Genomic DNA, 24,936 nt, shown 5'->3' on the forward strand with positions numbered 1-24,936 from the left:
CACCCCGCCACCCCGGCTCTCGGAACTGGGTTGGGAGGAAGGGGCGGGACAAGGCTGGGGGCGGGAGGGTATGGGTGGGGCCCGTCCTTTTGACTGGTTTGGGACGGGAGGGGCGAGAGGGTGAAAGGCCGCAGAGAAAGCGCTCGGCACCAACCGCTTAGAGTAGTGCGGGGGCGGGGAGGGCAGCAGGAGGCTCTTCTCTAGTTAGTGCCCTGCGTGGGGCCACGTGATTGGAGAGGTCCCGCCCTCACCCTCCCGAGTCAGGTGTTCGAATCCCGTCTTCAGAACTGGAGGCGTCCCAGTTGGGTCGGCGCGAGGCGCCAGAGGACCCTGCCTGAGGCTCATGGCAGCGCCGGTCCGCCTGGGCCGGAAACGCCCGCTGCCGGTTTGCCCCAACCCGCTCTTCGTACGCTGGCTAACCGAATGGCGGGACGAGGCAGCCAGTAGGGGCCGCCGCACGCAATTCGTGTTTCAGAAGGTGCGTCCGGGCTCGAGGCGGACAGGTGCGGGCAGGTGCGGGCGGAGCCAGACAGCCAGGCCCGCCCTGACCTGGTACGGTACCCCTACCCCCGCCAGGCGCTGCGCTCCCTCCGGCGGTACCCTCTGCCTCTGCGCAGCGGCAAGGAAGCTAAGATCCTTCAGCACTTCGGAGACAGACTCTGCCATATGCTGGACCAGCGGCTGCAGCAGCACGAAGCATCAGGCGGTGAGCGCTAGAGTCAGGGTCGGTGGCCCTGAGCCTCTCCCCAGGCGTAGCCTCCGTAACCACCTGGGTTAGCTTCAGGTTCCCCACTCATGTCCAAGTTGCTGTTTGACCTCAGGTTAGTGGCTGGCTAGTAGAACCTCACCCCTCTCGCCTACTACATGAGCTGGCAGCGTCCCAGACCTTCCCTCCTGCTGGGTTCCATGGCATTGACTCTCTTCCGTTGCCGCAGGTGACCATGCCCCAACTTCATCTGGAGGGAAGAGTCCAGCCCGGGAAGGACCCTTTGCCACAGTCCAGGATGCTTCCATGCCAGTGAGACGTGGGCAAGGGGAGTGAAAAGGAAAGTGGGAGCACCAGGAGTAAGATTTTCTGGCTGGGGGAACTTCAGGCCTGGGTCCACTTCTGCCACCAGTGATGCCTGGCCTTGGGCAAATGACTTACTCTGGTGCTTAGTTCTCTTCTCTGTAGATGGAGATACTGAATGATAATAGAGTCAGGTGAGAGTTCCAGAATCAGACTATTTAGGCCAAGCCCAGTAAGTCATGACGATTGCTATTATTGGCTTTTTTTGCCTTACCACCTCTGTTCCCCAACCAATGGTAAAACTGAGGCTAGGTCAGGCAGATTACACCCCTCACCCCACGCCCACCCCCCCTCCAACCTTCCCACCATCTCATCCCAGCCTTACAAGTTGTACCATCATCTGACCCAATTTCTAGACAGGGAAACTGAGGGGCGGCTGAGGGACTCATTCAGGGCCGTGTAGCCTGCTGAGACAGGACCTGAACCTCGGCCCTGCCAGGGATTCAGTCCACAATGGCTGATTGGTTTCCATGTTCAAAGCCACAGTGATTCTTTCAGCTTCCAGCCCAGCCCAAAGCAGGGGGCTCAGGCAGCTACTGGCCGGCTCGGCACTCAGGTGCCCGCGAGATCCTGCTGCTACTCTACAGGGAGCACCTGGTGAGCCCGTGGCCAGCCTGGGAGGCAGGAGCACCCAGGCACTGGGGCCTGAGGCTCCTGGAGGAGGTCGGCCCTAGCACTGACCCTATCTGAGTTACATTTCTGCCTTGGTTACAGAATCCTAGTGGCCATGGCTTCCTAGCCAAGGAGGAGCTGCTGCAGGGGTGTGCCCAGAAAGCCCCCAGGGTGAGCTCTGAGCAGGGAAAGGATGGAGCCGAGTGGTGGCGGGTCAGACCTTAAGCCCACCAGGGACTTCCCTTCTTGGGAGCAGGCGGTGGCTTAGAGCCCAGAGAGTTGGACTTATGGTACCACCAGGGGCTTTCTAAGGGTCTCTCTTCCCCTATGGACAGGTGGCCCCTGGGAGTACTCGACCCTGGCCAGCCCTCCGCTCCCTCCTGCACAGAAACCTTGTTCTCAGGTCACACCGGCCAGCCAGGTGGGGTCAACTACAGGGGGAGACAGGAGGTGTGTGTTGGGCATTGGGGGGGAGAACGTGCATGACGTTCTGAGTGGGGCCCTGCCGTCACCCAGCAAATTGCAGGCCTTGTGCTGTTGAATTGGGTGTGGGAAAGGAGGACCTTACTTGCAGGAGCCCATATCGTGGGAGTACCGAGAGGACCCGAGAGACCAGGCACTAGGCAGGGGCAAGGAGAGGTGCCACAGGTTTTACTGGAAGAGCAGAATGCCTTTGCTGAGGACCCAGCATTTGGACACGTCTTAGAATTTAGTGGGGGAGAGACGCAAGAGCAGCACTCTGGAGAGGAGGGACAGGGTGTCTGAGATGTGCTTATTGCAGACCGAGACACGTCCCTGGGCAGGTCCCAAGAAGGCTATCTGAGGAATGAGAACACAGCCCGCGGGTGACTTATTTGGGCAGGGGTCGCCAGGGTGACTTGTTTGGGGCCAGGCAGGAGGGCGTGCCAGGTGTGAATGAAGAAGGGAGATCTGTGTTCATCAGGTACTCGCTGACGGCGGAGGGTCTGGAGCTCGCTCGGAAGCTGGCTGAGTCAGAGGGCCTGAGCTCACTGGACATAGATATCAGGTCAGAGGAGCCCCCTGGGGAGGAGCCAGAAGTGCCAGGAGCGGCCTCTGCTAAACTGTGAGGAGGAGGGAGAAGGGGGGCCATGGGTCGGGGGGGGCAGAGGTCTCCCAGAAACAAGGCCAGCCCTCTCTCCATCATCTCCAGCTGAGCTGTCGCACTCACTTGGGTTGCAAGGGGCGGCAGTGTGGGGGGGCTGCCTGGCTCCGGTGTCCTGGCCTCAGACATGCCGACGTCCCCCTCCCCCTTGTAGTGGCGCCAGTGAAGGGAGTGTCCAGCAGCCGCCCCTGGAGCTTGAGCCTGGAGAGTACAGGGTGCTGTTGTGTGTGGATACCAGCGAAGCCAAGGGGTGAGGGGGCTGGAGGGGGAGGAGCAAAGGAGGCAATGCTGGCAGGGGTGGGTGGCAGGGGCCTGCCCTGATCTAGGCCAACTGTCTCACAACTCCAGGGCGGGGCACAGGCCAGAGCTGCTCCTCGAGCTACAGCGTCTGCGTGTGCCCCACATGGTGCGCAAGCTGCACGTCGGGGACTTCGTGTGGGTGGCTCAAGAGACCAGGCCCAGAGACCCAGGTAGGGGTGTGGACCGAAGAGCAGGTATCCGAGGCAGGGCCCTGGGGGGTTGGGGGGTACGGGGATAGGAGCCAACAGAACCCTTCTTGGTCTCCTGGCAGCAAGACCCGGGGAGCTCGTCCTGGACCACATCGTGGAACGCAAGCGGCTGGATGACCTGTGTAGCAGCATCATAGATGGCCGCTTCCGTGAGCAGAAGGTTCCTAGAATGGCCTCCCCGTGCTCCCCATTCCCTATCGGCTCTAGGGCCCCTCTGAAGCCCAGGGGTGTTTGGCTTCAAGGCAGAGTTCCCATACTCATACCCCCATTAAAGCTGCACACAGCCAGCTCCAAGATCAGAGCTCTTGGGCCCCTCTGGGCGCACAGTAGGGCGCACAGTAGGCGCACAGGCGGCCAGTGCCCACGGTCCAGGATAAACAAGACCCAGACCTCCAGGAGTGGAAGCAAAGCGGCTCAGTCTGGGTACTGGCTGCTGGGCTGGTCGCACAGAGAGGCCGTGTGGGCCGAGTGCGTGGGAGAATGCCCGTCATTCAGAGATGATGGGAGGCTCTTCCCGACAACGGTAACAGCGTGAGCAAAGGTGGAGGCCCCGAGACAGGCAGAAAAGCTAGGGAAGACGAAGAGGTGGACTGGTGACAATTTTGAGTGTGACAAGATTGACAGCTGGCACCTGACCCCCCCCAACCTTGTGTCCCTCCCCAGTTCCGGTTAAAGCGCTGTGGCCTGGGCCACCGAGTGTACCTGGTAGAGGAGCACGGCTCAGCGGACCACCTCAGCCTTCCTGAGAGCACGCTGCTGCAGGCTGTCACCAACACTCAGGTGAGCCCGGAGGGCCAGGCCAGGCTGGCGGGGACTCCGTAGTCCGCGGCTCCAGCCGGGAAGCCCCTTCCTCTCCTGCGTGGGCTCCTCTCTCCCAGGTCATCGATGGCTTCTTTGTGAAGCGCACGGCAGACCTCAAGGAGTCAGCTGCCTACCTGGCCCTGTTGACACGGGGCCTCCAGAGACTGTACCAGGTGAGCGGGTGCCCCTGTCCCTGTCCCCCCCCCCCAGTCCCTGGGCCCTGGGCTCCCCTGAGGAAATGAAGTGAGCAAGATGCCTGGTGTTCGGGCTGGCCCATTGAGGCCTAGGATTGGGCAAGGACTGGCCGGGGGTGGTCCCCTAGAGCTCTGTCCGGGCCTCAATTCCCTCTCCCCTCAGGGCCGTACCCTCAGCAGTCGCCCCTGGGGAGCCTCCGAGGCCTCTGAATCAAGGCCGGGGCCCTCCCCAAATCCTCTGTGCTCACTCCTCACCTTCAGTGACTTCAACGCAGGTGCCATCAAGAACAAGGTACTGCCTCGGCCCACTCCTCCTCATGTGGCCCAGCCCTGGGCCACTCCTGACCCTGTCCTCCCCCTGCCTAGGCCCAGTCCGTGCGCGAGGTCTTCGCCCGGCAGCTGATGCAGGTGCGCGGAGTGAGTGGGGAGAAGGCAGCCGCCATAGTAGACAAGTACAGCACCCCCGCCAGGTAGGCCCCCGCAGAGCTCTTGGGGGGTGGGGGTCCTCCGCCCCTGCCCTACCTGGCTCTACCAGTGCCTTGTGGCGGGGTCTGGCTGTGCCAGGGCTGGACAGACCCAGAGATGGACAGACCCGACTGAGTTCCCGGAGATCAGGTAGTAAGGCAGACCGAGCCCGCTAGGACCAGATGGTATCTCAGGCACCTAGGGGAGGCTCCAGGAGGGATGGACACCTTCCGCCGGGTGCAGCAGAGGCGGCTTCTAGAGGAGGGGGTTGGGCCATAAAGATGGGGCCAAGTGAGAACATTTGCAGCTCCAAGAAGGGAGGGTGAGCTGGATGGAAGAGGGCCTTGAATTCCAGACTCAGGAAGTATGGCAACAGTCCTGACTCCTTCTGTCTGGCTCCCACGATGGTGGCCTAGCTGCCCGGAGCAGGCCAGCTATCCCCTATTGTCAAGCTTTAGAAACTCAAACACCCCCACACCACCCCCAGCCTACTGGCCGCCTATGACGCCTGTGCCACCCCCAAGGAACAGGAGATGCTGCTGAGCACCATCAAGTGTGGCCAACTGCAGAGGTGACAGCAAGGAAAAGAACCGGGGGGAGGGGTTAGGGCTGGGGCGCTCTGGCCCATGGCCTGACCCTCCCCTGCCTCTTTGTGCAGGAATCTGGGGCCCGCTCTGAGCAGGACCTTGTCCCAGCTCTACTGCTGCTACGGCCCCCTGACCTGAGCTATGCCACGAGGGCCGACTCTGCCTGCCCACACACCCCCACCCCCCACCTTCACAGGCTAGCCAGCTTTTTAATCCGAATCTAGTTGGCCACAATAAAAATATAAGTATTTGCAGCTTTCTGTATTTATGGGGATGATGCTGGGCCCCACGGGCCTTGTGAAGTATCCAGGCAGGAACTGGGGAGACCAGCAGGTCCACTGGTTTTTAAACTGAGCTCTTCAGGACCCTGGGGTTCCCTAGGGGAGCATTGAGACTACCAGGGAGATGGAGTCAGTGAGGCGTTGCAACTTTGAATCTAGTTTATGTCCTCAGAGTTCCCCGATCAAGTAACATTTCCTTCAGTAACAGGTTCTGTATTTTGGAAAAGAAATGTCTAGAAAGTGCTCATGGTCTAACTGCCTCCTTTTATGGATTGGAAAACTGAGGCACCGGAAGCTACTAGGGTTTAGCCAAATTGATAGTTTGAGGCCAAGCTGGGAGTAAAACCCAAGGCCTCCATTGTCTACAGTGGGGTTTCCCAGGTCCCCCGCAAACCAGTCAAACCCCAATTCCTGGGCTGGGTCCTGAAGTCTGCAGCCTTATTACCTCCCTTCTCATAGTGGTTCTAATGTGCATGGTCGGCCAATCCCAGCCTTGGGGATGCAGTTCCCAGCTCCTATCTGTAGGCCCCCTGAGCCTGAACAGAGACATCCCCCCCATTTTGGGTGACTGGCCCACCTCCCACAGCCGGGCCCCTTCCCCCATCCGGGGTTCACTACGGTGTTCCCCACCCACCTCAGCCACCAGGACTCCTTCTTTCTCCCTTTATTGCCTTTCTCTTTCTACTCTTCACAACAGCATCTGCCCTTGCAGCGAGCACAGACATCCCTGAGCCCCAGGCTCTCTGGCTGCGGGAAGCCTCTCCCTCCCTGAGGGTCCCCCCACCCACTCCTCAGAAAGTGTAGGCCCCCACGAAGACGGTGAGTCTCAGTACAGAGCTGGCCCGGTAGCTCATGAGGGAGTTCATGGTGACCATCTCGAGGTCCAGCACGTACTCCCGGGGGCCCGTCACGGGCCGGGCGAGGACCAGCATGGCGCTGACATTGTTGATTTGCTGCAGGGCACAGTGGGTGGGGGGACACGTAGATCACGTCAACCTACACGCCAGGACCCTGTCCTGGCATCACCTCCCTGTCCCATATCTTGAACCCACAAGCAGATGGCTGTGAAGTAGAGAGCCGGTCAGGCCGTGATCTCAGGCTCCCATCCGACTCTGTGATACCCATGACATCTTGCCTCTGGTGCACTTAGGCTCCCGCCCTCAGAAATCTCCCACTGGTGCTCTTCCCACACTTTCCATCTAGTTCTTTTGTCTGACCAAAGCCAACTGACGCTTCAAGGCCAGAAGAAAGACTTGGGAGTGATGGGGCCTTTGGTGACCTGGAGCAGGCAGACTTCCCTTCAGAGCATCCAATTTCAGAAAGAGAAAACAAGGACTGATATCAGATAAACCCTCGGACCCCTCTCATTGTGAATCAGGCCTGGACCCCTCCTTCCTAATAGCTCCACCAGCAGCCAGCTGGGTTCTTGGACCCCAAACCCCACACCAACCCCTGCTGCCTCTCTCTCCAAGGCCCAGCTCCATTTGCTTGCCTTCCCCAGACTCTGCTGTGTCTGTTACCTGGACAGGCATGTGCCTTGTCCCAGTGGCATGTCCCATGCCAGTGCCTTGTTCTAAGGGTGAAGAAATTGAGGTCACATACGGAAACCAGTGCAGGGACTCAAACCCCAGTGTCCAAGTGCCTGGTCAGAATTGCATTTAACAACCTGTAGTTTGTACAGAGGGAATTTAGAATACCCCTACCTTTCTACAGAAATTCCACCTCCCGGGGGGGGGGGGGGGGTTTGAGAGAAGAGGCGGGGCATGGTGGTATAGCGGACTCTTTCACTTAAGGTTGCCTGGAATTCAGTTTTGGATTACGCATATTAGTTGATGGGTGCAGTTAGGGGAAAGCCTTACCCTAATGTAGAAGTCCCCCTGCGAGTTTCCTGCACGGATCTGAAAGGCATTGTAGGCGCCAGGGTAGACAGAGGTCGCTTGGATCTGGAACACATCCGCGGGCACACTGCGCTCTGAGGTGATGCTCATGTAGCGATGCACGATGGAGGAGGGCTGCTCACGGCACAGAGGGTTGGAGGCCGGACAGAGGCAGCGACTGGAGACCCCGAAATGGAGACACAAATGAGGTCCCAGCCCATATCCCGAACCTGGTCCCACCCTACAAACAGGGATCCCCCCAAAGGATCCTCCCACTCTTGTCAGAACAGTTTGCATGGTTTACTCATGAAGGACTACAATTCCCATAGACCCTTGAGGCACTGGCCAGGCCAAACGGTGGCCCGTCAGCCGCAGAGCCCTCTGGGAGTTGCAGTTTTCAAAGGGGGGGGTCTGGCATCTCGATGACTCACTTGTCAGACACCTGGACATAGGGCTCCACGCAGCGGTTGGTGTCCACGCAGCGGTAGCCCCCGTGGAAGTTGACACAGGTTTGGGCCTCAGAGCACTGGTGTGCGCCCGACTCACACTCATCAATGTCTGTGTCAGGGGAAAAGGGGCTGGAACCTAGATGTCAGGCCACTAGGCCCTGATACCACCCTACCCGCCCCACTGGGGCCACCCATACCTTGGCAGAGGCGCGTGGCCAGCAGCTGATAGCCCTGCGGGCAGTGGCAGGAGAAGCGGCCAGGTTCATTGACACAGCGGTACTGGCAGAGGTAACTGGAGTAGCTGCACTCATCGATATCTGAGGGACAGTGTGGATGAGGGCTCTGGACCAAGGGCAGTCCTCCCAGTTCAGTCCCACAAAGGTTTATACAGAGAGCCCGGCCCTGTGTTGGGCTCGGTATGGAAAGACGGAGGGGTGGTGAGACAAAACCTTCAAAGCTCAGTACGGGGACAGAGGAGTCAAAGGAGGCTCTGCCCAGACCACCCAGCTCCCAGAGCTCTTTGCCCCAGCACCGCCGGACAGTCCTGAATGGAAGCACTGCGAATCTAGAGGCTTGGCTTTAAGTCCTGACCGAGTCTGGGGAACCTCAAAGTCCCTGTCAATAAAATGAGTGGGTTAGACTAGATGTGCCTTGAGGACCCAGCCTGTTACAGTTTCCAGTAACTTGCCAAATTCCTGCAACCCACAACCAGCCTAAGCACACAGTCCCCTCCCACCAACCACGAGCTCACAGGCAAGAGCCACGGGTCCCGTTCTGGGTCCCCTCATGCAGCCTAGCACCGAGCCAGGCACCAGTGGGGCCCGTACAGCAGCAAAACATAACATAAACAGAGTTCCTGGCTGGCTGACAAGGAGTGAGAAGTCCAGAGTGGACTCCTGGTGCCACCTCACCCTAGCTGTGTGACCTTGGCCGAGTCACTTAACTTCTCTTCATTAAAGGACTTTATGCTTATGACTTTTTTTTTTTTAGCAACCCTCCCCCCAAACCTCGGGAGAGATACTACCATCCTCGTTTTGCCGAGGAAGGAAAAACTCATACTTTCATCATAGGATTGCTGGCAGGATTAAACAAGGCCAAGTATGTAAGGGAAATGGGCCACACAGGGAAGGTTCTCAACAAACACTAGTTCACTTTAAAACATTGTGGCTTGGGGCCTGATGAAGCCTGTCTTGTTATGTCCCGCCTCATCCTCAAGACAATCCACTTTACAGAAAAAAATGGGCTCAAAAGAGTGGCGGGCCCTAGTCCAGAATTTGAATGCGCGTCCACTTGACTCCCAAAGAGGGGAGCACCCACATCCTTTGTCAGCCTCCCCAATGAGCTTCCGTGCTCCCTCGTGTTCCTCCCACCCCATGCCTTCCCCCCAACCCCACCCCAGGCTGGGAGTTCTGGTAGGCTGGTGTGCAGGTACCGGGAATCAGCCAGGCACAGAATACAGAGGAGGTATGTGGGTGCGGGAGACATCAAATGGAGGGCTGTGTGGCAGGAAAGAAACCCAGCACGACATGGGGCCTGGGAGCCCCTTGGAGAAGCCCCACGGAGGATGGTGCGGGGAGCTCTCACCATTGCAGGAGAAGCCGTCCCGATGTAGCTCATAGCCCTGGTTGCAGCGACACAGGAAGGTCCCATAGGAATTGAAGCAGCGTTGCTCACATGGAGCCCCCATGTCACACTCATTCACATCTGGGGGTTCAGGGGCAAAAAAAAACAGGAGGGGTGGAAGCCAAAGAGCTGCCCAGAGCGCCCACTTTCCCCAGGCTGGTCAGAAAGAGAGCTCCGGCGCCCCCATCCCGCCCCGCCCAGGGACCGAGGAGCCTAGCCTGGCCCAGCCTCACCTACACAGGAGCGGTTGTTGGGCCCCAGCTGGAAGCCTGGCTCGCACTGGCAGCGAAAGGAGCCGGGCAGGTTGACGCAGCGGTGCTGGCAGTAGCGGTAGCGGCACTCGTCTATATCTAGGAGGGAGGTCGGGGGAGGGGGCAGAGGGCACTGGTCGGCGGGTACTCACTCACAGACCCTCGCAGTCCCATGACCAGTGACGGGAAGGCAGAGGTGGCAGGGGACGAGGGCCGAGCCTGACGGTGGGCCGGCACAGGGGGTCTGGTGCTAGGGTGAGAGCCGGGCCAAGGGCATGGGGCAGGGACTAGAGACGCTCTTTCTGGACTCACCGACACATTCAGGCCCAATCTTGCGGTAGCCATCAGGGCAGGTGCACTGGTAGGAGCCGGGCAGGTTATGGCAATCCTGGCTGGGGCGGCAGTCGTGCAAGGCCTGGGCACACTCGTCCACGTCTGTAGGAGACACCACTCAGCCCCCGCCCAGGAGCCCACGCACCACCCAACGTGACTGACACCTCCTCACGGGGAGGACACAGATCGGGGGCTGTCCGTCAGCCTGGGAGCCACCAGGAGAGGACCTTGCCCAGACTCCCAGGAGTGCTGACTCCAGGGCCTTCCTCCAAGGCTCATGGCAGCCGGGGGTGGGGTCCAGATCAGGAAGAGGGAAGGGGGCAGAAGCTGAGAAGGAGAGCTCTGGCAGTGGGTCTCCAGCAACTGAGAAGGGGGCTCCAGGTGCTGGCTGGAGCAGTGGGACGAGCTGGGACCACCGGTGGCAGGCCCCACACAAAGTGAGGATCTGGAGGGCAATCCGGCTAGCCCCTGCCTTTGAGCAAGGGAGCAACTGTGGTCTGAGTCGTTAAGATGCAGTGACGCCTGGTGGGAGGACTGAAAACCCTGGAGCCAAGGGGATCCTCACTCACCCACACAGCGCTCTTGCTCGTCAGGTTCGTAGCCTGGTATGCAGGGGTTGGGGTGTTCAGCGGGAGGCACTGGTGGTGGCGGTCCCTCGCCATGCAGGTCATTGATGACGGCAGCTGAGCGGGGCAGGCACAAGTAGCCCCCATAGTGGTTGATGCATTTCATCTCCCCCTTGCAGGCCTCAGGGATGGTCAGGCACTCGTTGACATCTGCAGAGAGGGGCCTGCTGGGCACAGCCAGTCTCTCGGGCTGGCCGGGAAGTGGGTGGCAGGCAGGAGCCCAGCTCGGCCTTCTATAAGCTGTGTGGCCCAGGCAAGGCCTTTCCTCTCTCAGCTAAGGTAGCCTGCTCAGGACCCCTCCCCGAGGCCTGCTTGCTCACATAGGCACCCCCATACTCTTGTCCCTAAGAGGGTCTCTACTCCTCCCCAAAGCCCTGGCCCTGGCTCAGCCCAAGAGTGACGTACAGGCCTCTTTTCCCCCACCCCACAGACACTGCCCTCCCAGGACATGATGGGACAAAGCTTGATAGGAAAGTAGTCAGAGGTATCCAAGACCCAGCGTCTCTGGGCAGTGCCCTGTTGCTCTCCGGCCTACTGAGGGGTGGGGGCAGGGTGTCCTGGGTTTCTCGGAGAGGGAGGGGCCTGCATGGCTTCTCCACCCCTGGCTGAGCTGGCCCCCAGAGAATCAGAGCTGGCCTCTGCCAAGCCAAGCTGCGCAGAGGACAGGTCAGGGCTCCCCAATGCTGTTCTTGGAACTAAGGTGCCAATCCCTTTCCCAGTTCCTGGGGGTGGGTCAGTCCCCCAAGCACACTCACCCCGGCAGTGCTGGCTGTCGGGGTCCCACTCATAGCCATCTGTGCATTCCTACAAAGGGACCAGAGATGACTAGCAGTCATCCCCAGTCCCCTTCAAATGATCGGGCCAGGATCAGGGCCTGAGCCTGGACACCCTCCCAGCCTGCTCCAAACAATGGCCCTCAGCCGCTTCACCAAGCAGGGGAGGGGAGAGTCTTCCCCCGCAGCAGCCACCCCAGGATCCTGGTCTCTGTGTCCCTACCCAGCCCATCCCAGGCCAGCGGCCCCACTGTCCCCACCGTGTAGCTGTCCGGCTCCTCCGAATCCTGGGGAGACGCTGCCCCCAAAAGCAGCAGCAACAGCGCCCAGAGCAGTAGAGACCCGGGGAGGCAGGAGGCGAAGGGGAGCATCCTGGGGCTGGGAGGTGGTGGTGGTGGAGGGATAGTGGGGGAAGGGGGGGTCAGGACGCTTCTGCCACGCACCTCCCCCCATTCCCCCTACCAGGACTCAGAACCCCGGCCCCAGCCGCCTCCCGCTCGGGACCGGGCTTGGGGTCCCGGAGCTTCCCAGGGCCGAGGGCCCACTCCTCCCGCAGGCCGGGATTCTGGGCCCACCCGTCCCGAGCCGCCCCGCCCCCGCCCGGTCCCCCAGTGGCGCGGGCCGAGGAGCGCGGGCCTCTCGGCTCTGCGCTGACGCCGACTCCGCCGAGACTCCGGCTCGCGCCCTCCCCCCACGGACCGCCACTCACTTGAGCCCGCGACGCCCCCGCGGCCCGCGTCTCCGGCGGCTCGGTGGTTCGGGCAGTGCCTGCGGACAGACGGACGGGCGGACGGCGCAGCTCCCTGGACGCGCGGCCCCAGGAAGCGCCCCCCGCCCGTCCGCCCGCCCGCCGCGGCGCGGCCCACCCCGGCGCCTCCGCCCGCCCCTCGGCGGATTCCTGAGCCCGCGCCAGGGGGAGGGACCCCGACCCCCCGCTTCTCCGCCCCCGGCCAGCCGCAGGCCCCCACCCGGTCCCCCGCGGCGCTGCCGGGAGCCGCCTCCCGGCGCAGGGCCAGGGTCCCCCTAGCTCCCCATCCTGGGGGTATGGCCTTGATGCCAGGGCCCCAGACTCATCCGGGAGCCCCTAGGCCCTCACTTTGCGCACCCCAGTATGTCATCCTGCGCACCTGGACCCAATCTAATCTGGGCTCCTAGAATTCCACCCTGGGCAACCACATGTTAATGCTGGGGCCTCCACACTCTGCGCCTCCCAGAATGTCATCCTGGGCACCTGGACCCCATCTAATCCTGGGGCTTCTAGATCCTCGCCCTCCGCCCCCCAGAATCTTATTCTGTGCACCCGGACGGTCACTCTGGGACTATCAAAATTTCATTCACGGTCCCCACACCCTCGCCAGAGGATAAGACGCTCCCAGGCCCAAAACTGTCCAACTCTGTCCCTTCTCGCCTCCATCCCTAGGGTTGTCAGCCAGGTGGTCCCTTCACTGGAAGATGGGCTTCCTCCCAACAGTCGGTCCGCGAAACTACAACAGTTTGGGAACGGGGTCCGCAGTTGCCTTTTGGCCCAGAATGAATGGAAGCCCCGGAGAAGGCAGGCAGGGCTGAGCTTGCGCGTACAGGACGCCAGGGTCCGGTGCCAGTGCCTTACCCGCCCTCCTCCCAAACGGGTCCCCACCCCCACCCCCCAACCTCGGGGTGTCTGCCTTCTCTCTCGAGCAGAAGGCGCGCCTTTCTGGGAGGAGTTTGGGCGGAGTTGGCTCCCAGGAAGGGGCGGGGCCTCTTCTGCCCACGTCTCAGGGCGGGGCCAGACGGGAAAGAGCCGCGTGTCCCGGGATCTCCTGCCTGGGGGCAGACGAAGTGCGGGAACTGCTGAGCGGTCTCTTCCGTTTCCCACCCTTGTTTATCTTCACGGTCGCCCCCAGTGCAGCTCCACCCAGGGAGAGGGTGTACTGAGGGGGCACATGGGTCCTAAGGTCTAGCCCTTGGGGTTCAAGGTAAATCGGAGAGTGCACGCCCCTCCCTCCCCAGATCCTGGGGGCCACAGGGGCTAGGGTGCTAAAAAATAATAGCTCTTTAAAACCAAAAAGATAGTCAATAACAAGTGTTGGCGAGGATATGGCGAAATTGGAGCCCTCATACACTGTGGGTGGGAATGGTCCTCTTTGAAACAGTTTGGCAGGACCTCAAAATGTTACCGTACATGACCCAGAAACTTCACTCTTTTTTATATACTCAAGGGAATTGAAAACATATGTCCACTGGAAAAATCCATATACATCATTCATAGCAACACTGTTGGTAAGAACCAAAATGTAGAAACAATCTAATGTCCATTAATTGATGAATGGATAAACAAAATATGGTAATGTGATGGAATATTATTCAGCCATAAAAAGGAATGAAATACTGATGTGTGCCTAAATGGGGATGGATCTTGAAAATATTACCCTAGGTGGAAGAAGCCAGACACAAACATCGTCATATTCCATTTATAGGACACATCTAGAATAGACAAACCTAGGAGACCAATTAGATTAGTGTTTGCCAGGGGAAGGCGGGGGACTAGAGGGCGGCTCCCAATGGACATGGGGTTTCTTTTGGAGTGATGAAAATACTCCGAAATCAGATGGCGGTGTGGATTGTCCAGTCGTGCAAATACACTAAAACTACTGAATTGTATCAAGGGTTTTTTTGTTTTTGTTTTTTTTTTTAATTTACTTAAGTTATCTCACATGGGGCTCAAACTCACAACCTCAAGACCACAATCACGTGCTCTTTGACTGAACTCCAGTGAATTCTATACTTTTGTTTTTTTAAGAGATTTTATTTATTTACTTGAGAGAGAGAGGGGAGAGGGTCAGAGGGAGAAGCAGACTCCCCGCTGAGCAGGGATCCTGATGTGGGACTCAATCCTGGGACTCCAGGATCATGACCTGAGCTGAAAGCAGTTGCTTTACCAGCTGAGCCACCCAGGTGCCTGAACTGTATACTTTTAAAAGGCTGAATTTTATGTCCTGTAAATTATGTTTCAATAAAGCTGTTATTTTAAAAAAATAATAAAAATAATAGTTCTTGGTTGTCAAGGTGTAACCTTCCCAGGTACCAGCATGCATTTCATGAAATCCTCCTGCCAAGCCAGTGAAGGGGTGCTGTTATCACCCTGTTTCACGGGTGAAAGAGGCTGAGATTTGTCCAGGAACAGCCAAAGTGCTAAGGACAGGATCTGAACTCAAGTCACTCTGCTTCCAAGAGTCCCCGGGCTCTCTGCCCAGGACCCACCATTTGAATACCTCTTCTGTGTCAGCCGGGGTCAAAGGTGCCCACAGTCGTTCCTCGCAAAGGAATTGTTGCCACTTAGAGATGAGGGCGTGAGGCCCGGAGGGGAATGACTGGGTACACAGTTGGCAACTCCATTTTTGAGTCTTGGCACTGTTAGGCATGCGTACGCCCACCACTTGGCATTGCCTCCTTGCAGTGCTTCTCTTGACCTCCAGTACCCTGACTTTCCCTGTCCTCATCCCTTTTGCACTCAGTCTGGCCCCTCAGGTCCACCCAACCCCCTCACCCCCACTGCCATACTGTGAGAAGAACGAGGAACAGGAAGCGGCAGTAGCTGCCGCTTACTGTGCCCCAGCCTCTGAACTTTACTGTTGAAAACCCGTGACAACCCGGGCACCTGGGTGGTTCAGATAGTTAAGCATCTGCCTTTGGCTGGTTCAGATAGTTAAGCATCTGCCTTTGGCTCAGGTCAGGATCCCGGGATCCAGCCCCATGCTGGCTCCTAGCTCAGCGGGGAGCCTGCTTCTCCTTTTCCCTCTGCCCCCGGCTCCCCCTACTTGTGCTGTCAAATAAATAAAAAAATCATAAAAAAATACTAAACAAAACAAAACAACCATGACAACCAATTGTGAGGTCTACAGACACACATCAAGGCTGCTCCGGGCCCAGTGCTGGCCTGGGTGCTGAGGACGCAGGTGCATCAGATGCTTCTAGTGTGGCTGAGACGCAGAAACCAAGTGGGCAGAGGCACAACAGAGGCTCGAGGGGCCACAGGTTCCACCAGAGGACAGGGAGCAGGGTAGGCTTCTTGGAGGATGACCCTTGAGCTGACTTCGTTTCCCAGGATGAGTAAGAGTGCTTCCCCCAGGGGGCAATGACTACCCTTCAGCCGCACCCAGGGTTAGAGGCCTGAGGGCCCCTGTAGCCCCTGGACTTCATGACACTGACGGCCACACATGGCAACTGCTCACTTTGGATCTGTCTATTCCTGTTTCCTTAAGGACTGACTGATTCATCTGTATCCCTAGACTTGCCCAGGACAGGGTGGGCAGACGGGCTCTGCTGACTGAAGAACAAGGCATAGTGGGCAACAGGTGGGCTGAGGGCTGTAGAGGACAAAAGCCTGAAGGCCGGAGGCAGCTCTTGTGATCCAGGGGTCCACCTCCCTCTCACAACCGGGTTTCTCCGTGGTGGTTTCTCCAGCTCCGCCCTCTCAGCCCCTCCAGCTTGGTTAGCACAGCTTCCTGCTCCCTGCTCTCTCTCGCCTACAGCACTATGGCCTACACCATGGCACCAACCGTCTACCTCTCCTGTCTCCTGGCCCTGTTGGTGGCAGGCCTGACTCAAGACATCAAGGACTCCCTCTGGGAGAAGGTAAGTGCCGCTCTCCTTGCTTCCTATGCTCCTCCCTCTGCAAGGCTCCTACCTGGGGCTCATCCTCTCAGAAACAACTGGCTTTATTCCCATTTCTCAGAGAGAGCAACTGAGGCTGGAGAGGGGACTGACATGATGCCATGCGGCCCAAGCTAACACAGGGGGACAGAGCAGGCTAAGCAACTGGTCCCCTAGCCCGAGCCCTGAAAGGCTGGAAGGCGAGGTCTGGTCCCAGCAATGACTCCTCACCTGCTCTCTACCAACCCCCCCCCCCCCATCCCCTTGGTTCCTTCTCAGGACCTAGATCCCGACTTCCTGAAGCTGAAACAGGTCTTCGAGTTGTTCCGCGCCCAATACGACCGGAGTTACTCAAACCCCAAAGGTATCACAGGGCATGTACATCCCCAGTTTACCCCCTCCCCTTCTCCCATTTAATAGATGAGGAAACCAAGATTCAGGGTGGGGAATGGGCTGGGCCAAAGCCATTCAGCAAGACAACTGGTAGGGCTAGGGGTATCCTCCCTGGTTTCCTAAATGCACAAAGAGGGCCATGATCATTCTTTGCTATGAAGTTGGAGGGCAGGAAGCAGCTACTGGGGTCCACCCCAGTCCCAGAGAATCTGCCACTTCCACAGCCATTTTCTTGTCACTCCACGCAGCAGGCCAATTACCATCTACTCATGAGTTCATTCAGAAACACCAAAGATACTCATCTTGTCCCCAAGCTGGGGACTCGCTCTCCATGTCCATGAGGTCCCAGCCCTGCTCCTGTCCTCTGGGTCTCATCTTCACGGGGTGGGCGGGGGATGTCTGGGCTTAAGTTCCAGCCCAGGCTGCCCATGTCATGGACCCATAAGCCCCTATCCTTCCCCACCTTCATCAAGTTCCAGCTCAGACCCTGCCGTCAGAGGTGTGGGGCAGGTGTGGGAGGGGGCAGAGAACGACCTGGCAGGAAGCCAGTCTCTGACCACCTTTCCGTTCTGAGTCACTCTGCCTTCAGACCCTTTACTTGTCTTCCCTGTGGGTGGGCAAAGATGTCCCCTTTACTGCCTCTGGGGAAAACCCAACCCTAGAGGGGCTGGGGAGCCACTTCCTTGGCCCAGTTGTCTGCAATGGGGCCTGCAGTGGCCACAAGAAAGGAGCCAGTGTTCACCTGGGTGGTGTGAGTGGGAGGGTGCTCAGCCAGCAGCCACTTCCTGCCTCTGGGGGCTTGGGAGGCTGCCGAGAACCACCACCTTTTGCTCCAGAGTATGCTCGTCGCCTGGAGATCTTTGCACACAACCTAGCCCAGGCTCGGAAGATGGAAGCAGAAGACTTGGGCACGGCCGAGTTCGGGATGACTCCATTCAGTGACCTCACAGGTACTGGATGCTTCCTGGACCCTACCTAGGTGGTAGGTGGGGAGGCCGAGACTTCTCCGGGGATACTGGCCGATGCACAGGGCTGAACTACAGCTTTCACCTCCCAGAGAGAGGGACTCTGAGGACCAGAGGCCTGCTGGCTTGCCCCAAATCACAAAAGCAGGGCCGGGTCTGAGTCCTAGTCCAGCTCAGGGTGGAGGCAGCAAGTGCAGGGGAATGTGTCCCAGGAAGTAACTTGGCTTCTCTCTGGGCCTTGATACCCTCTTAGGCGCCTGCCTCCCTGGGTGTTATGGGGACTCAACCCCGAGTGTGGATGGCTGGAGCGGGAAAGGCACAGTATGGGGGAAAGGGGTCAACACTGTGACCCTGGTGGCCCTGTCCATCCCCCAGAGGAGGAGTTTGAGCAGCTCCATGGGCACCAGAAGATAACACCTGGAGAGACTCCTGGTGTGGGCAGAAAGGTGGGGTCTGAAGTGGTGGTGGAGTCAGTGCCCCCTAGCTGCGACTGGCGCAAGTTGAAGGGCGTCAAGTCACCCATCAAGCAGCAGGTATCCACCCCCATCTGGCCCAGTCCAGCCTCAGTGGCACGGGAGCGGGGGGTGGGGGGGGGGTGAGGGGTGAGGCCCGGACACCTTCCCACTGCCCCCCTCCCGGCCAGGGAAACTGCAACTGCTGCTGGGCCATGGCTGCCGCGGGCAACATCGAGGCACTGTGGCGCATCAGATACAACCGGTCTGTGCAAGTCTCCGTGCAGGGTATGGCTGAAAGAGGGGGGCATGTGATGGGGGAGAGAATGGGGGGTGCAGTCAGCCCACGCCATCCTTTCTTGTGCCAGAGCTGCTCGACTGCAACCGCTGCGGGGACGGCTGCAAGGGTGGCTTCGTCTGGGACGCATTCGTAACTGTCCTCAACAACAGTGAGTGCCTCTCTAGTCAGCTTTGGGGGGCAGGGGTGGGGCTGGCGGGGGAGGGATGTTCAGGCCCTGAGCCTCCGCCCTGGCCTTACTTATCTCCAGGTGGGCTGGCCAGCGAAAAGGACTACCCATTCCGGGGGAGCCTCAAACGCCATAAGTGTCTGGCCAGTAACTACAAGAAGGTGGCCTGGATCCAGGACTTCATCATGCTACAGAACAATGAGCAGAGTGCGGCAGAGGGGGGACGTGGGCAGGCCTGGGGAAAGGATGACAGGGACGGACAGACAGACCAGGATAGAGGCAAAAAGACTGGGCTAGAGACAGAGATGGAGGCACAGAGTGGTGGGGGTCGTGGGGGGGGGGACCAAGAGCCAAGAGCAGGGGGCACACGGGAAGCAGGGCCTAATGGCACCTTCTGCCCCTCAGCGATCGCCCAGTACCTGGCCGCCCATGGCCCCATCACCGTGACCATCAACATGAAGCTACTGCAGGTGGGAGAGGGTCAGGAAGGGGGAGGGGCACCTAGGCGGGGTGGCCCCAGACTGAGCTCCTCTGCCTCTGCAGCAATACAAGAAGGGTGTGATCAAGGCCACACCTGCCACCTGTGACCCCTACCTTGTGAACCATTCTGTCCTGCTTGTGGGTTTTGGGAAGACCAACTCAACGGAGAGGAGGAGGGCAAAGGGAGGCCATTCCCGGCTTCATCCTCACCGCCCAATCCCATACTGGATCCTGAAGAACTCCTGGGGTGCTGAATGGGGTGAGGAGGTGAGTGTGATCTTCCCGAGGGGACAGGGCAGGTCAGGCCTCTCCCCTACTTCTGGCCCCATGTCCCCTTGACTTCCTAGGGCTATTTCCGGCTGCATCGTGGGAGTAATACGTGCGGCATCACCAAGTTCCCGCTCACAGCCCGCGTGGACCTACAGGGGAAGAAGGCCCCAGTGTCCTGCCCTCGCTGAGCCTGTGCCGCCGAGCTTCAGCCCTCTCCCACTATGCCCGCTGCCTCCTCGTTGGCCCCACCAAAGGCTTTTGCCCATCCTCCTGATCTTGCTATGGCTTGAATAAACCAAGATGAGCTCCTTGCCTTCCATGTGAACTCAGCTGGGGTGGGGAAATGGGTCAGCAGAGCACAGACACCCCACACTCTGACACATCCTAGGCTCTGTGGGGCCCCCTGTCCCCAAACATCCCTATGCACAGTCACCGGGATGCTGAGACAGGTGTGCGCGTACCCACGCACACTCCTGTGCACAGCCTCCTCCAAAGTCGTGGCAGCTTTATTGTCAGTTCGGGCAGGGCGGCGGGAGGGGACCTCAGTCATGATAGAGGCGCAGGAGGCAGCCACGGAGGGTGCCCATGTAGCGGTCCCAGAGGGCCTGGTGCCTGCAACGGAAACAGTGACAGTGGCCATCGCCTGAGTCTCCACCATGGATGCTGCTCCAAGAGCTTCATACACCTAAGCGCTCCCTCCCTCCTCACACTGCTCTTATGCTCATTATCATCATCATCCTCCCATTCTACGAGGGAAACTGAGGTGTGGAGAGGTTCAGGACCCTGCCCAAGGTCAGGTCCCAGTCTCTAGGTGGGGTGGCCCACACAGAGACTTCCACCCCTAGGGCAAAAGACAGAACCCTGAGTCTGTAGGAGGGCTAGGCCCTGGCAGGAGGCTGGCTACAGCAAGGCCAAGCTGGAAAGGAAGCCTGGGCTCTCTCACCGGAAGCCATCCAGGGAGTGGACGGACGCCGAATACTGATTCAAGAAGAGCCGCACATCACTCAGTGGCCAGTGGTCAGAACGGCAGGGTTCCACGAACTGTGGGCCCAAGGAAATATCTAGTACCAGTACAGCCCAGGGACAGGCCAGGCTGGGGATCAGAGGGCAGCAGGGCAGGACAGCTCACCTTCTCCACGAGGTCCACAAACAGGTCTCGGACATCCTTATTATGGGTCAGCTTGGCAGCCACATTCACCAGTCCCCGGGACAGATTCTGTGGGGCAGATAGCCTGGGAGTTCTGCCTTCTGTCCCAGAGGCTGCAGGCTGAGCCCAGAGGCTGGAGGAGGGGGCAGGCCCCTCCCCAAATCTACCTCCCTCCCTCAAGCCAACAACTCCCCAGTGTGTTCCCTGCTGCCCGAGGTGGGTAGGGAGAGGAGCAGGGCTACCCGCCGGTCAATCTCCGGAATGAGCAGAGCTGGGGACAGTGCAGTGAGGCTGAAGATGTCCAAGGGACAGAGGCCGGATTGGGCCACAGACCTTGAAGTTGGCTTCCATCTCAGAGAAGACACCAAGCTTTCCCCGAAGGGCAGTACACACCAGGCTGCAGGGAGACAGGGTAAGTCTGGAGGTGCCTGGGCCCCCTCTCGCGCCCCGGCCCGAGGACCCCCCAGGGTCACCTCTTGTGTAGGTCCAGAAGGTCCTTGTCAGCCACAAGCATTTTGAGCTCCTTCAAGTCCTGGAGAAACTCCTTGTCTAGATCCACGTCCATATCATCCACCTGGGAGTCTGGGGAAGGCCCAGCAAGGGAATTGTGATAGGGGTAAAAACGCCTCCAGTGATATCCCAAGCCTTCCTCACCTGCCCCCTCAGCACACCCCCGTGAGACAGAAAAGGAAGTGTCAGAAAGGCAGAGTCACTTGCCCCAGGCCACAAATCAGTGGCGGGCACTCTGTCTGCAGATGAGCTGTGCAGGGGGACACAGGACTATGAGTAGCAATGGCTGCGTGAAGAAAGGTCGCTGGAAACCGGGGCCTGCAGGAGAAACTGCTGGTGGGGACACAGGCCCTGGGAGGGTGGGGAGGTGTCTGGGCAGCTGGGTGAGTGGGGGCCTCACCGACGGCTCCGAGGGTCCAGTTCTGGATCATGAGCTCAGCACAGTAGGCAAAGTCGCCAAAGCTCAGATACTGCAGTTTTTTCTTCCCTGTCTCGAAGCGGTTGTTGGCAAAGAAGACGATGGCCGCGTAGTCCCTGCAAAGATGGGAGAGTGGGCCTGTCAGGGTTTCAAATTCCTTTTTAGGGAGCAACTCCCACCTGTGACATTGGCTGGGGCATCTGATTTCTGGCCTGTCTCTGCCCCAGCTCACTATGTGACATGCTTCAAGCCACTTCTCTCTGGGCCTCCCTGTATGTGTAAAGAGAAGGATTCAGCCCAGGTCTCCTAAGGGGGGGGGGGGGGGAGACCTGAGGATAACAGTTACCATTTACTGAGCCCTTCCTAAGCCCCAGGGGCTGCACCACAGGCTTTACATGCGACAGCCCCCCCCCCCTGGTAAACAGCCAGTCTGATCCAAAGCACAGACCGGGAATAGGAGAGCCACTGCCCAATACAGCCAGGGGGTCAAGTGGGTGGGAGTGGGGAAGGTGGACCTGCCTCATGGCCCAAGGAAGGAGCGAGCAGGAAGGGGAGATGGCTGGCTCCTTGGCTGGCCCCTCACCTGGCCAACCGGTCAGACAGGAGGAAGTGTTGCTGAATGTTGTCCACCAGGGAGCCCCGCATCTCCTCCACCACCTTGAAGACTCGCTTAAAGTTGTCAAACTGCAGGGCAGTTAGGGGAGGAGGGAGGGAGGACTGATCAGAGGCTGGTCATCTGATAAAGCGATTACTGAACATCCCTCCCTCACCTATGCATCTAACCAGTCAACAGATGCTAACTTAGCATGTAGTATTCTTTTTTTTTTTTTAAAGATTTTATTTATCCATTTGACAGACAAGATCACAAGTAGGCAGAGAGGCAGGCAGAGAGAGGGGAAGGGAAGCAGGCTCCCTCCCGAGCAGAGAGAGAGCACAATGCAGGACTCGATCCCAGGACCCCAGGATCATGACCTGAGCCAAAAGGAGAGGCTTAACCCACTGAGCCGCCCAGGCGCCCCAGCATGTGGTATTCTTCAGTAAACTATTAACTGCTAATACCTGTTATCGATTCAAGCATCTTGCCCTGGATAAATGTTTACTCACTCCTACCTCTGAATTCCCCTTATTTTATATCATGCTTTCCAGCCCTTCATGAGTTCATGCTGGAACTGACCCTCCTGGCTAAGATCCAGGAAGTAAAAAAAAAAAAAAAAAAAAGAGCAAATGCTAAGCTGTACAGAAGGAGTACACAAAAGACAGAGAGAAGAAATACTAAAGGCCCAGAAAGGTTGCTTCTCCCTTCTGGGCCACCAAAGAGCCTTGTGGAGAATGTCCAATCTGACCCTCTGCTTTGTATTTCAAGAGGGCAGATGAGACCAAGAATAGTACACCCTCCAGGGAGGAGTGGCAGGAACAAAAAGAAAGCCAGGTGCTGGAGAAATATAAGCTGAGAAGGCTGGCAAGAGACCAGATCACAGAAGAGCATGAAGGTCAAGGCCAGGAGGTGTGGCTACTACCCAGGATGGAGTGGGAAAGCCAATTAAAGTTCACGAGGAGGGGAAAGCTGTGGTCAGATTTGAGCTTCTGAAAGAGCAGCTCCCGCCAGGGAGTAGGAGATGCTTTGGAAGAGCAAAACAAGGGACAAGAGACTGGGTATGAAGCCCCTGCCACAGTCAGAGGTGGGAAAGGAAAATGGAGCTGGGGCAACGACCAAAGGGTTGGAGTGAAGACATGGGATGTTGTGTTGGGGGACGGGGTTGCGGCGCCCACTTGTCTCCTGCAGCTCTTGAGGGTGATGCCTGTTTTGGTGCTGATGTCGTCCAGGTCTTTCTTGGTGCCCTTAGACAGCTTCTTGCCCAGGACCTCCCGCACAAAGGCCTCGTCAAAAGCATAGTACCTGCGTGGAGGCAGAGGACACCACTGACTTTCCACATAGGAGGGAAACGGGGGGGGGGGGGGGGGCCGGCAGGACCTAGGTTTGGCTCCTCCCAGTCACAACTTTCTCAGACCGTGTGTAATTACGTCCCGTCCCAACCCGGGCCTCGGTTTCGCCCTGCAAAATGCGTATATGGTCAGACAGGTTGGCGTCCCACCTCTCGATGAGCAGCGCCTGTCGGGAGGGCGGGATCTGGAAGATGAGCTGGTGCAACAGCTTAGGCGGTGCGTGCAGCAGGCGCTCGAGCATGTGGAAAGTACGGTAGTGGTCCATGGTGTCGCTCTGCAGCACCGCTGCCGTGGCGCCCGTCTGCTCCAGGATTCCCGAGCGCACCCTCAGGGCCACCGCGTCGCTCACTGGGGAGTGGGCGCTAGCTTTAAGCCCGCTCCGTGAACCCCCAGGCCCTCGGGGGATCCCAAGTCCGACTCCTACTAAACATCCCTCACTCCAGCCCACTTCCCCAAACGACCCGAGTCCTGGCCCCCCACCTCCCATCCCAAACAACCGCTTCTCCTGACCCGCCCCGCAGACGGCCCCCCACACACCCGAGTAACCATCCAGCCAGAGGCGATACACGTCCTCGTCGATGAGGGTCGTGTTCCCCACGAAGATGTCCAGCTCGCTGGTCATGGCGACGCCCGGACCCGGGCGCAGCCGCAGCACCCCGTTCGGAGCGAGCACGGCCCGGGCCGGGCGCGCCGCCTGCAGGCTACTTCCGGGAGCGCCGAGATTCGGCTCCGGGCACCCGGAGCCAGAGATGGACCACTTCCGGGACAGGGAGGGTAGGGGCAGAAGCGGCCAAGAAGAGTAGCACCTCCTCCTAGCGGGAGGGGCAATCCCAGGCTCCTTGTCCCTACCCCCCCCCCCCCCCCGCCTCCACGCCGCCCTACCAACCCTCACTCTCGTCCTGGCCCAGTTTGCAGGAAGACTTCGGGAGTCGAGGTCGACGGACAGTCTCCCCTGCGCCGGCAACCTTCCCCCACACTTCCTTCTGGCTTTTCTCCCACTTTCTCCTCCCTACTTTGATGTGTATCTTAAATGTAGGGGTTTCACAGGTTTCTGTCCTAAATCTTTTCTCTGCAAAAAATATGTTTGACTTAATCTCCAAGGGCCCTTGCTGGAAGCCTCTCACTCCATTCTGCGGCTGAGAACCTCATCTGGGCGTGGGGCACCTGCTCCCATGGTTTTAACTCCCTCACTCCCTAACACTCCCTAACACCTCCCTCCACCCTCCCCGCACTAATAATGACTTCTCTTACTCTGCAGCTCAGAGCTCTGGCTGGAGTCCAAGTCAGGAGGACTGCCTATATGCTCCTCTTTCTACACTGTCTACCCTACAGGCTCCTCAAAAGCTAGACCGCCCTCTTTCCAATCTGTTTCTTTCCTGCGTTCCTATCTCAGTGACAGTCCCAACATTCACCCAGTTCTCAGGCCAGAACCGTGGACTTTCTCCCGGAGTCCTCATTCTTCACGTTCAGTTCTACTGATTTGCCTCCTGAATATTTCTACGATGTTTTGTCCTCTCCACCCCTACTGGCACTGTCCCAGCCCAGTCCTCCTGCAGAGTTCTACCTTGCCCATTGACACAGTGTTCTTACTTATCTCTCTGCCTACATCTCTTCCCCATGATCCATCCCACACAGAGCAGCCTGAATAATTTTTTTAATGCACGTTTTAAAATGGTACTCCTCTG

General features: G+C 58.6%; 4 protein-coding genes across 7 annotated transcripts; 2 read left to right on the top strand and 2 right to left on the bottom strand.

Annotated features, from left to right (window-relative positions):
* Positions 1–68: 68 nt before the first annotated feature.
* MUS81 (MUS81 structure-specific endonuclease subunit) lies at positions 69–8,233 on the top strand. Of its 4 annotated transcripts, XM_032879485.1 has the most exons (16): positions 75–478; positions 577–706; positions 936–1,018; positions 1,568–1,666; positions 1,784–1,852; positions 2,017–2,102; positions 2,625–2,765; positions 2,959–3,054; positions 3,153–3,274; positions 3,376–3,473; positions 3,977–4,093; positions 4,192–4,287; positions 4,472–4,600; positions 4,675–4,778; positions 5,261–5,344; positions 5,432–5,614. In XM_032879485.1, the coding sequence occupies exons 1-16, from the start codon at positions 344–346 to the stop codon at positions 5,496–5,498; spliced, it is 1,656 nt and encodes a 551-aa protein (XP_032735376.1). In that variant the 5' UTR covers positions 75–343; the 3' UTR covers positions 5,499–5,614. The 4 variants fall into 4 exon arrangements, 2 of the variants coding, with proteins under 2 accessions (XP_032735376.1, XP_032735377.1); XR_004385201.1 differs by lacking the exons at positions 5,261–5,344; positions 5,432–5,614 and adding an exon at positions 8,153–8,233 and having other exon boundaries at positions 69–478; positions 4,584–4,600; XR_004385200.1 differs by lacking the exon at positions 5,432–5,614 and having other exon boundaries at positions 70–478; positions 4,584–4,600.
* EFEMP2 (EGF containing fibulin extracellular matrix protein 2) lies at positions 6,290–12,436 on the bottom strand. Its single transcript, XM_032879493.1, has 11 exons — positions 12,283–12,436; positions 11,834–11,951; positions 11,556–11,604; positions 10,744–10,950; positions 10,154–10,276; positions 9,824–9,940; positions 9,552–9,671; positions 8,165–8,284; positions 7,950–8,076; positions 7,501–7,696; positions 6,290–6,594 (listed from the first exon to the last, which is right to left on the bottom strand). Exons 2-11 carry the CDS (start codon positions 11,942–11,944, stop codon positions 6,433–6,435), a joined length of 1,332 nt encoding a protein of 443 aa, XP_032735384.1. The 5' UTR covers positions 11,945–11,951; positions 12,283–12,436; the 3' UTR covers positions 6,290–6,432.
* A 3,600-nt stretch (positions 12,437–16,036) lies between these two features.
* On the top strand, positions 16,037–19,544 carry CTSW (cathepsin W). Its single transcript, XM_032879496.1, has 10 exons — positions 16,037–16,187; positions 16,485–16,569; positions 17,435–17,548; positions 17,939–18,096; positions 18,207–18,303; positions 18,384–18,464; positions 18,564–18,689; positions 18,888–18,952; positions 19,026–19,229; positions 19,310–19,544. Exons 1-10 carry the CDS (start codon positions 16,089–16,091, stop codon positions 19,418–19,420), a joined length of 1,140 nt encoding a protein of 379 aa, XP_032735387.1. The 5' UTR covers positions 16,037–16,088; the 3' UTR covers positions 19,421–19,544.
* Positions 19,545–19,718: 174 nt separating this feature from the next.
* FIBP (FGF1 intracellular binding protein) lies at positions 19,719–23,958 on the bottom strand. Its single transcript, XM_032879497.1, has 10 exons — positions 23,789–23,958; positions 23,401–23,599; positions 23,078–23,204; positions 21,891–21,991; positions 21,290–21,423; positions 20,853–20,961; positions 20,713–20,776; positions 20,362–20,448; positions 20,176–20,273; positions 19,719–19,844 (listed from the first exon to the last, which is right to left on the bottom strand). Exons 1-10 carry the CDS (start codon positions 23,871–23,873, stop codon positions 19,775–19,777), a joined length of 1,074 nt encoding a protein of 357 aa, XP_032735388.1. The 5' UTR covers positions 23,874–23,958; the 3' UTR covers positions 19,719–19,774.
* Positions 23,959–24,936: the final 978 nt, after the last annotated feature.

The sequence above is a fragment of the Lontra canadensis genome, unplaced genomic scaffold, assembly GCF_010015895.1.
Source record: "Lontra canadensis isolate GAN:19392208 unplaced genomic scaffold, GSC_riverotter_1.0 scaffold66, whole genome shotgun sequence".
Classification (NCBI taxonomy): Eukaryota; Metazoa; Chordata; class Mammalia; order Carnivora; family Mustelidae; genus Lontra; species Lontra canadensis.